General features: G+C 47.5%; 1 protein-coding gene across 1 annotated transcript; it reads left to right on the top strand.

The window, feature by feature from the left end:
* Positions 1 to 966: 966 nt before the first annotated feature.
* On the top strand, positions 967 to 10,853 carry ttpa (tocopherol (alpha) transfer protein; the record flags this gene model as incomplete). Its single annotated transcript, XM_080010511.1, has 7 exons — positions 967 to 1,012; positions 1,078 to 1,184; positions 5,941 to 6,300; positions 8,524 to 8,677; positions 9,597 to 9,790; positions 10,085 to 10,195; positions 10,611 to 10,853. 7 exons carry the CDS (start codon positions 967 to 969, stop codon positions 10,851 to 10,853), a joined length of 1,215 nt encoding a protein of 404 aa, XP_079866637.1.
* Between the last annotated feature and the right edge of the window lie 1,015 nt (positions 10,854 to 11,868).

The raw sequence follows: 11,868 nt of genomic DNA, 5'->3' as shown, positions 1-11,868 counted from the left end.
TCTCCATATTACAAGTCAGTGCACCATCAAAATGATTCTGAAGCTGTTATTTTAAGGTGTTGGAAAAAAAAAGTGACAAAGCTTTCTAGCTTTCCTTTAAAGATAATTTCACAGCAAGTTATTTTGGAGAGAGAAAGCGAGGGGCCTCACTGAAGTGAAGAATGTTGATCCAACTCCATTCCATCTGAGGACAGTTGCTCCACCTGTTGGTCCTCCTCAGGACGACAGGAGCTGGACTTCTATGAATGTATCGTGTGTACGGAGGAATGTATGAAATATTTGAATTTTTCTCACAGTGAGCAGAGCCAGAGGTTTGCTTTAGATTGCCGAAGGAAATGACGTCAACCATCCGGTCCTGGAACCACTTGGATTGTGGTCGACACCATTTGGAATCGTTGTTTAATTTTTATTTATAACCTTGTTTGTTGTTTTTTTGGGGTTTTTGTTTTTTTTCCCTATGTATCTTAATTGAACTCGGGAGTTAAAACTTCTTTGTCAAAGAACAAACGTCTGCACAAACGCTGCTTCCTCGGCTGTTTGTGATCCACGGCGACGGGAGCAAAAGTCTAATCCGTACAACTCTGTCCACCTGTCTAACATTCACTGGTGCACACCTCTTTGTCTGTCGACGGGCGTCTGTCGTTCCTCTCCTCCTCATCCCCTGTGTAGGGTGTCTGAAGGCTTTCAAACGCTCGGGTTTTGGTTGCGCATGAAGGACTGACGCTGGAAGTCGTCATGTTGAAAACTCCAGCTGTCGTAAGGAGTTTTGGGCTCAGTGGGAACAGAATGATTTTAAACCAACGTCTCCGTTAACACCCACAGCCACACAAACGGCACGTGGAGCTTCAAATTTGATTTTAAGGATTTTTTTTCCAAATTTTGTATTTCAATTGTATTATTATTATTATTATTATTATTATTATTTATTTTGAAAAAAAAATTTCCTCCAGTCTAACATGAGCAGACATGTTGCCCTCACCCAGCGTGTCTCCGCTGACCCCTCCACCCTGCTGTCAGATGTTAGACCTGTACTGTAAAAGACACGGTGTTACTGTCGGCTCCTTCGTTTCCCTGCAGGTGTGTCTCCCATCGAGGGGGGCCGCGACGTCTTTCCCGAGGCCCTGTTCCCTCGTAGCATTCCACAGCATTCCCCGGTGCCGCCGCTGCCGGGGGAGGGAGCGCACGTAACGGACAACGGGTGGAAGGAACGCTCCGAGACTCCCCTTCAGAGTCCCTCGCCTCGCCGCCGGGACGCCCGCTCGGATTTCCGACGTGCGGGTGGAGCTCCCCTCCCTGGCGGCCGTGGAGCCCTCCGACGAGAGAGCTCACCTCCCGTTTAGGTCAAAAAAAACATCCTCCCGGCGCGCAGGTGTCACGGGACGTCTTTTGGGGTTTTTTTTCAGTTGCGGTTCTGTGTCGTGTGCCCACCCCCCCCCTGTTCTCGCTGTCCTCTTCGGAGCTGGTTTGGTCGTCGGTGATCTAGCCCCGGAGTCTGAAACGGGAGTTCCGTATCGAGGGACGTTTGTCGGGACCCGGTCGTTCTGATCGACATGCCATGCCTCCCCGGGGGGGGTCAGAGGTTTCCAGGAACTGTGGAACTTTGAGGATCGCCGAAGACGACGGGTTTCGGGGAACGCGGCCGGGACCGCTTCGCCGAGGCGGTGCTCAAGCAGACGGACACGGAGACCCCAGTTTTGAGTTTGTGAGCTCTCTGCAAGTAAACAGGTCCTGGTCCTGGGGTGAAAGAACCGGACGGATACACAAAGTCTACGTGCTTATACTTGAAGGGAAGCTCCACTCTGGATTTCTCTTCTATTAATAGAAAATGTTACTAACCAAGTCCAGCAATATACAAGCCTGAACCGGTGGGATTTCCCTGGGAGTCACAGCCTGTGTTGCCCTAATGGACGACAGGTAAAATGTGCAGGGGACAGGTCGAGCTCCGATCCGACGACCACGTGACCCCACAGCTGTTGATTAATACAATAATCCTATAATTAATACACGGATTGTACACGTTGTATAATGGTTGATTGTACCGTGGATCTTGTCATGTTGTATGTACGGTAGCAGTGTGCCTGGCTCACCACCCTCTCCCTGTTACAGTTTTTTTTCAGTAAAAAAAAAATGTCCCAAACGACCTTTCTTCGGGTGTGTGCGTTATTTATTCGCGTGGATGGGGAGTTGAGACTCCAGGGGGCTGGCGCTGCTCTGGGTACAAACCGACACCTTCCTCTTCCTTCGTGAGGTTTTGTCCTAAAATGCGAAGCGGATTGTCTCTGAACTTGGTTGGCCGCCACCGGGCGTGACCAAGTTCCCCAAACGCTCTTGGTTTTTACTGGGACGGGTGTAACAATGCTTCCGTTTCCCCTCGCACGCCGCTGTTGCTGTCAAGCGGTGTAACAATCGACACCCCAAGCTTGGGCCGCGCATCAAGTTTGCCCTTTGAAGCCGTAGCGACGTCTTTGTTGAAAACACATTTTGTCCGATTTCCCGTCGGTTTGAAGAAATGCGTCGAGAAGTAACGACTCACCTGAGCAACTTATTGAGGCCGCCGTTGCTGCTGTGGGCAGAGTTGCGTCACCGGTGAATGGAGAAGTTGATAAACAACCTTGGGCGACAGCCTTTATTGACCGGTAGCCTGGGTCGATTTCATTTTTTTTTTTAAACTAAGTTGGAAATCGCCGGCGACACGGACCCCGGGAGGGTTGCGCTCGGGAGGAACCCGGAGAAGTACAACGCTCTCCTTAGGGGAGCTTCGGGCGGAGCTTGCTGCCCGCCCGAGGGAGGCCCGGCCCCCGGTGCGTCGAAGCCGGCGACGGAGGCAAACGGAAGCAGGACGAGGAAAACACTCGAGAACTTGTTTGGCAGCAGAACCAGGAAGAAGAACATCCAAAATCAGTATTTACGGACTTCCTGGCAAAGAGTTTATCATTAACAAGGAAGAAGGCTGCGCTTCTCGGCGCCGAAATCATTTGTCCTCGAATGAATGAGGAACTCGCTCTATCTGCATTATTATTTATATCATTTTTTTTAATTTCTTCTTCCTGATGTTTCCAGTCTCGTGGCGTGCTTCATATGTTACTTTACATGTCTCCCAGCTCGTGACGATCCTGTCTGACTTCTCTGTAATGGAAAGGAACGAAAACCTTTCGATGCGACCACGCCCTCGGAGCTGGGGGAGTTGGCTTTTCTCGTCTCACTGCTGCTGTCAATCCTAAACCCACATCCAGAGGCAGAATCTGGGGAAGATATATCTATATTATAATTTAAAAACATGATGCTTACATTGTGCCAAACCTCACTGTCAATACGCGTTGGCGATAAAAGTGTCTTCAAATAAATTAATGTAAAGTATTTTAAAATCAAAATGACAACTTTGTGTACATTGGGCGTCTACGATGTAGAGACTGAAGCCAGAAAGTACAACTTACACCGCGATGGATGGTTCAGGTCCCAAAAAGTCAAAATAGTAATAATCTACATTAATTTTTATATAAATATATATATATATATAAATATATATATAAATTAGTGTAAATCCAGTTTATCCATTTAAGGAAAACTGTTGCAAATTAGGTGAAGTCATTTTGTTATTAAATGTAATAGAAGACAATAGCAGGTGTTCACAGGTCTGTTTGTCGTCGCTGCACCACCTCATCGGGGTTACGTGATGTTTGAGTAACATTGCGGCTGTACGCCTGCTGGAAATTGCCTAAATTGTGGTTGTACACACACATACATAAAGGCACACACATTCGTCTCATAAATTGTCGTGTACCTTGTGATGTGTTTAGAATTAGGCTTCACAAATATTACATTATATTATGCAATTTACATTTATGAGGCTTTTGTCCAAAGCAACTTACAATAAGTACATTAGTACAGTTCACACAGTGTCAACCGCTGTAATATACACTAATATAATATAATGTAATATAACAGCCACAACGTTAAAACCAGTGACAGGTGAAGTAAATAACATTGATCATCTGGCTCCAATGGCACCTGTCAAGGGCTGGGATATATTATTTTATATATATATATATATATATATATATATATATATATATATATATACACTGTTATATAGTATTATATATATATGTAGTTATTTATTATATACAGTATATACTGTTATATATTATTACATGAGGCAGCAGGTGAAGAGTCAGTTGTTGAAGTTGATGTGTTTAAGCAGCGTAAGGATCTGAGCCACTTTGACAAGGAGCACATTGTGATGCTGAACGTAACGAACGTAATGTCCGCCTAAGTTACAGCATATATTTCTAAAAAAAGTCACAGACTGAGCCATAAAAAAAACAAAAACAATGCACCTTAAATGTGCCACGGGAGGATTTTTGAATGATATATTACATATAAACACATGGAACATGGAATAATATAATGATCAAGTCTAAAACATCAATATCACTGGACGGGTAGCGACAACACCGGGCCCCAACGGCACCGAGCGGAATGAAGAGCTGAGGCCCCGGCAGGAGTTTGCAAACGGTCGTGTCCCGATCAAAACCCAAGGCCACCAGCGCTGAGCTCTCTTTGCCGGCGGAGCTCGGTTTTTCCAGCTTTGGGCCCTCCTCCGCAGCCCACCCGCCTCCGCCTCCGCGATCGCCTCTGGGATCGCTTCGGAAGGTGCAGCGGCGCCGCCTGTCCGAGGCTGAAAGGAGCCCGGACGCCGCCACACACGCAACGGCCGCTTTCTCCAGGTTCCGAGGCGGCGCCGCACCCTGGACGACTATTCCCCGTTCTCTCTGCGGCACCAAAGATACGGGTCTCGGCCGTTTCCTGGCGAGAAAGAAAAGATAAAACCTCCTTCATGATGAGGTCAATTTTTGTTTTTAAACTCAGACCTCATTGATGTCATGAGGAAACCACTGATCAGCAAAAACACTAGAACCACGACAGGTGAAGTGAGCAACATTGATCATCTGGTTCCAATGGCACCAGTCAATGGGTGGGTTATATTATTATTACATATATATACTGTTATATATTTTATATATATATATATTGTGGGCTGTTCCCGCTCTGCAGTGGTTACTAGCTACCAAAAGTGCTCCAAGGAAGGACGACCGGTGAACCGGCGACAGGCTCATGGACGCCCAAGGCTCATTGATGCAGGTGGGGAGTGAAGTCCAGCCCGTCTGGTTGGATCCCACAGAAGAACTACTGCAGCACAAAGTGGTGAAACAGTGAATGTTGCTATGATAGAAAGGTGTAGAACACACAGTGCATGGCAGCTTGACCCCTGCTGACCCCTGTCCACCCCTGAAAGCACCTACAATGGACACGTGAGGGTCACAACTGGACCATGGAGCAATGGAAGAAGGTGACCTGGTCTGATGAATCACCTTTTCTTCTACATTCACCATATCAGTGCTTATAAGTGGTGGTTTTAATGTTGTGGCTGATCCGTGTCTATCACAGCGAACCAAACATTGCTTTTTTTTTAAGAGGAAAGTAATTTAGAAAGTAAAGTTTGAAAAAAGATACTGAAATATACCGTTTAACTTGAACCCAAACACCAAGAATGAGGGTGGATTTTTGATATACAGTGTATATAAAAATGATCATCCACATATTGAAAATACGAATATTTCTAAATATGTTAAAAAATACACCCTCACTCATGAGGGTTCAGTAATGTTCACTTATATTTGTATATTTTGTACGTGTAGTTATATTTACCGGCTTTTGCACGCTACACAACATGACAGAATATTTGCTTTTGATTTAATAAAAAACGTGTCAATAGACTGCGACCCCGATGCAATTCCTTGTCGGCTCCCTAGGGGCCCGCGGGTCCCCGTTTGGGCCTCCCCGAGTGAGCGGGAGGCTTGCGTCGATGGGGTTTGTGCAGATCTGACCTGTTGACACGACGCTCCACACGCTTTGGGGTTTTTTTTTGTCTCGCTCCAGGCTCCTCCTGGGTCCCGGGTCCCGGCTCTGAAGTCCAGCCCCCTCCGCCTCCCACTTTCCCCGCGGAGCTCCAGCGCGAACCATCGGGCTCTGCCGCGCACCGGACCGGACCGCACCATGAGCGGCCCCGGGTCCGAGCTGAAGCCCCAGCACCAGCCCCGGGACGAGCACCAGGACCTGGGCCAGCACCGGCACCAGGACCTGGACCTGGACTCCAGCCTGGTGGTGCAGTCCTACGTGTCCCGGTTCAGACTGCGGGCCCAGGCCGAGCTGGACCCGCTCCACATCCTGGAACTCTCCGACGGGTTCCTCATCAAGTTCCTGCGCTGCAGGGACTTCGACCTGGAGCTGTCCCTCAAGGTGCGGACCGGGGGGTTCTCAAACTGGGGCTCGCGGTCCCCTGCGGGGATCCGCAACGGAGTAGTTTGGTTTTGTTTTTTATGTTGTTGGTAGTGATTATGTTTGTTGTGCATCTTTAGTATTTATTCTTATACTTTTCTCATTCCTTTATTGTGTATTTGTTTGTTAGTTATACCTTTTTAATATTTATATTTATGCAAAGTATATCAACTCACCCTCTCTCATGACGGAGAACAACATTTGTGACTGTAAATTTTATTTTTATTTTATTTGTGAGATTTTCACTTTGTGTGTGTGTGTTATACTCATGCTGATGTATGTTAAAAATATATAATATTATGTATGCCAGGAAATTGCATATATATATATATATATTTTTTTTTTTTTTTTTTTTTTTTAATTTTTTTTTTTTTTTCCCCTGGCATACATAATATACATTTTTTAACATCCATCAGAATGAGTTCATTCCGCTCGGTGCATGTACATGGAGTGAAAGGAAAACAGCATTTAAAGATGTCAGAGGGAAAAGAAAAGCCAAATCCAAAAATCTGGAAAAGATTATATAATTCAATGTGATTTGTGATTAAACACGAATGGGCAAATAAAATATTATTTATTATGATATCATTATTACTTTTTTGGGGGGGGGCGGGGGGGGGTTCCAGCTTTAGAGCTGAACTGTAATAGAACAGTGTCTCTTCAGGTTGGACTTGTGCCAAGTGCTTGCAGGTCAGCAGAGTTTTTAACCAGCGACGTGAGTTGAAGTCGTTGTAATGACTTGGTTCTAATCTCCTGGAGCGGCTTGAAGGACGCGTCCACTTTGTGTTGCTCATATTATCATTTGGTCACAGGTTTACTGCTGTAATGTTCCATTTCTACTTCAACGGGGACACGTGGGCCGTTTGCTGTGTCTGTTCTACATGCACAGCACAGAACCTGATCCGGGGGTTCCAAAACTGGAGTCCACGGTCCCATGGAGGGGCCTGGCGGAGTGGCAGTGGGGGGCTGCTGCAAAGAAATGTTTTACATTTTTATTTGTTCGTTGGTTATATATTTTTTGTATTTATTCTTCTGCAAAATATCTAAACTCACCCTTAACCCTCAACATTATTATTAGTACCCGCTAAAGGTGCCTGGCGCTCAGAAAACCGTTGAACCCAAGGACACCAAACTCGCAAGATAGGTTCGACATGTGGCGGCCAGACGGTGGCGCTATAACGACCACGTTTTGTCGAGTAGTTTCTGAGCCGCTGGTGGCGTGAACGACTTGCATCCGTGGTTTCCTTGCGTCGCGCAGAGGCTATAACGCGCGCGCGTAGATTTTCCGCCATTTTGAAAAGTCCAAAACGTTTTCTTCCGTGACTCCTCCTACAGATTGGGTCGCAATCGGCCAATCGAACTGCAGCATCGATGAGACCGGGTTAGCGATGGCTGACCTGCATTACGTTTGACGGTCACATGCGTCAATGTACCGACAATTCCTCTGTCGTATGTGGGAGGAACCATCCATCAGGGGGCGCTATGGCAATCTTATAACGTTCAGTGGCGACATCTTTCCAAATCTTTTCTGCATTTTCCCTGGACTCCTTACATCGCAATTTTGTCTTCAATCGATCCCATTATTGCCATTGGTGTTTGCCCGATACTGTCAACATTTTGCACACATCGTCTTTTTGCATTTGTCCAGCGAAATCCGAGAGCGTTTAGTGATGTGATGAACAAAATGGCCTCCATCAATCAAATTGCAGCACCAATTAGACGGGGTTAGCAATGGCTCTTTTGCGTGAAATTTGATGGTCATACGCAGCAACGTACCTAGAAATACTTCGTCGGGGGGGCGCTATAGCTCCATGTTCTTTGTCATTTGGTCGTGACCTCTACGCTGCTTTGTGTGGAACAAAAAAATCCTTCCCTGGATTCCTTGACGCGGCAATTTTGTCTTCATTTTGTCTTCGATTGACGCCATCGGTGCAATTACATGCAGCTAATCTGGACCCCGTTCACGGCTATTTTTAATAAAAAATAAAAATAATTGGGGGGGGGGGGGCTATCGTAAAGGTTCAATTAACCAGTTACTAACTACAGTAAAAACATTATCCAACCATGCAAAAGCATATCTCTGAATCTAACAGGAAAAAGCTCATCTCTCACCGGTTGAATGTTTCGCAGACTGAAGGCTTGTGTGTATCTCTCAACGTTCTCGCCTTTTTCGTATTTGTCCAGCTGCTGCTCAACTACCAGCAGTGGCGGAGGGAGAGTCCAGAGATCAGCCGCTGCCTGTCCCCTCGCTCCGTCCTGGAGCTGCTGCACAACGGGTACCACGCCGTCCTCCCCCAGCGGGACCACAGCGGCAGCAGAGTGCTCATCTACAGGATCGGTACATTTAAAACTATCCCGCTTGTGTGTGGGTCACATCGCAAAGAAATTTGGGAAATTTGGGAAACTGAGTGGACCGATAGCGGAAGGAGTTGAACGTCGAGGAACTAAATCATAATTAATGTAATATAGTCATGAAATCAGTAAATATAGCTACGTTGGTGAGTCACGTTGCATGTCGGCTATAACAGGTTTGGCCTTTTGATGCGCTTTCACAGCAACGTGAGCCACTAACGGAACGGCACAAAGTATTTAATGTGTCATGTGCAAAACTTGGACAAACAGCAAAGAGGCTCAGTGGTCACAAGATCACAGACAAGGAGGGACAGACAGTGAACGGGAAAACTGTGAATCTTTTGTAACCAAAACCCTATTTTTTAGCGGGTCGGGAGTCAACTCGGGGGGATCCGTTGAGAGAAGCAGGCGGCTGAACCTTTCCTCTCAATGCCGGATCAGTTCAAGAGTCCTGATGCCTATCCCCCCGATTGAAAATAATACTGGGGTTTCCCTTTAACAAGATGAGGGGGATACACTGGAATACGGCCTCAAAGTTGGCCACAGAATTGACTCAGCACCTCTGTGACCCCAGTGTGAATGAAAACGACACGTTGTGAGCTCCGGGACACATGTGACCACACGTGAGCGGGAACTGATCGACACGTAAACACGCAACCTGGTGCGAGGAGCACAAAACCTTAGCGCTAAATAGTGATGTGATCTGATGAGTCGCATTTCAACTGGTATTTTTAATATTTCAATTAAAACGGTTTCATATTGCAAATGGCGTCCCCAATGATGCTCCTTTACCCATAATAATGATAACAATAATTGTTTCACATTGTATTATTTCATGTTATTTTGGATACCCACGTGTCTTAACAGACCTTTTCAAGGCTCCTTTGTTCCGCGCGTGTGTCCAGGCCGCTGGAACCCGAAGGACTGGTCGGCCATCGAGGTGTTCAGGGTCAGCCTGATGACATCAGAGCTGATGGCCATGGAGACGGAGACGCAGAGGAAGGGCATCAAGGTCCTATTCGACCTAGAGGGGTGGAGCTTCAGCCACGCCCTGCAAATCAACCCCACCCTGGCAAGAAAGATCTCCTCCGTGCTCGCAGTGAGTCCAGTCCACTTTTCGGTCACGGTTGGACGCTCACCCAACGTGTCGGGTGTCGAAAAAATCGAGTACAATCCAAAAAATGGAACGCATCGAGAAACGGGTTATCCCGTCCTCGTCGCCAAATTGTCATGGAGTTGTGAGACGTACTCCCAGTCAGGTGCTAAACTCACGCCTCTACTCCACAAATAAACATGGGTCTCCAAATACAATATCACAAACCGTTTTTCACAGGGGAGATCTCTCTCTCAAGAGAGATTCAAGGCTCTTGATATTGGCATTGTGTTCCTCCAGGACTCCTTCCCGCTGAAGGTGAGAGGGATCCACCTGATCAACGAGCCCATGTTGTTCCGGCCGGTCTTCGCTATGCTCCGCCCCTTCCTGCCGGACAAGATCAAGAAGAGGGTCAGTCAACCGCCAGTCATTCACCTCATTGTAATATTATCCAATATGTACGGTGTAGTCGTCACACAGTCAGTGTGCCGTGTGTTGTCCCCATTGGTTTCACTGGTGTATTTACTAATGAATTCAACAAAAGTCAAGATTAGACACCTTTATTCATGGTAGATTGTCTCCATCGTTCACCTTCGCCTGCAACCCCCAGTTATTTAAACTGGATACCATGGAAACCACTGGGTATCCGACAATATGGAAACTGGTTTTGAACAACTGGTACCAGGTGGGATACCAGGTTCATATCGAGGATCTGTATTGAGGAATATCCCCAACGCAAAGGTGTGAGGCAGGACGACAGCGTGGATCAGCTGCATCCGTCCATCGCCATGGAAACAACCTCTAAATCTCTCTCTCCCATCCACAGATCCACATGCACGGAGCTGATTTTTTCGACACTCTGACCGACTTCTTCCAGCTGTCCCTCCTGCCTCCCGATTACGGGGGGGAGGGGCCTGACATGGACGGGGCGTGTCAGGAGTGGACCAATCAGCTGCTCCGCTCGCAGCGGCTGCTGGACCGGATCGCCGCCCACCGGACGGGCGACGTCACCGCCGGCCCCGACGACGCAATCGGCGCCGAGACGGAGAACACCGTCTCGGAAGGATGACGCCTCGGCGTTCGGCTGGGTCACTTTCGCTCGTACACATTGAAAAGCTTTGCACGCTTTGAAAAAAATAAATAAAAAATAAAAAATAGACCCTCCGCGTGGGCCCCTCGCAGATGTGCACCAAGGGTTAGGGTCTCCGACGCCGGAGGTGGAAAAACTGTCAACGTTCTTCCTTTTAAAAAAATTTTTTATAAAAATAAATCCGCCCTTTCACCGTGGGAGACGGAAAAACACGACGCTGGACCAACTCGGAGCATTCATCGATATCTCTCCAAGCCCGAGATCAAAAGCCGCAAAAAGCACTGGGGGGGCGACGTCGGCGCGGCGGTCGGACCGGAGGGGCCGACTCGGCGGACGCGACTCGACGCCGGGACGCTCCTCGGGTGGTGGCGTGGAGTAAACCTCCGGCCGCCGACGTCCTTTCTCTGCTCCTCGCCAAGCCACCGGCGCCTGCCCCGGTCCCGCTCCTTCTCCTCCGCTGCCCGTCGGACACAAACTCCTACTTTCTTATCTCGGGTTCGGGAGGTTTTACTGTTTACTAATCGTTGCGCTTTTGCACGTGTTTGTCTTTGGTGGAATAATGTGAATGTTTCGTTGAGAAACCGTTGTGAAAACGGCCGGCGAGGGGCTGCCTTCTCATCGCGGGCGTTGGAGGTGTGGCCGCGTTTGCTCGTTTGTTTGTTGGGTTCCCGAGGATGTGAAAGGTATTATTTGGGCCCGAAGCTGCAAAGCTCTATTTGTTTTGTAGAGATTCACAGGCCGCCTGAGAGACGTCCAGATTATTGTTGGGAAATCGCCGCTAGCAAACAAAACCTTGTTCCCTTGAGAGAGAGATATGAAGAAATGGATTCCTCTCGTCAAACAAGACGTACTGGTAGTAATTAGGGTAAAAATGAACGTGTGTTTTGAAGGATTTCTCCCCACATGAAGAGGGGGAACATTCACATTTTTATGTTGTTCCCTGTCATTTTGGGTCCAGATTAGTGTTAAACGCTGTGATAACCTTGAACTGTTT

The sequence above is a fragment of the Zeus faber genome (assembly GCF_960531495.2).
Source record: "Zeus faber genome assembly, chromosome: 12".
Classification (NCBI taxonomy): Eukaryota; Metazoa; Chordata; class Actinopteri; order Zeiformes; family Zeidae; genus Zeus; species Zeus faber.
The sequence above is the reverse complement of the archived record's forward strand: the minus strand, read 5'-3'. Positions and strand labels throughout refer to the sequence as shown.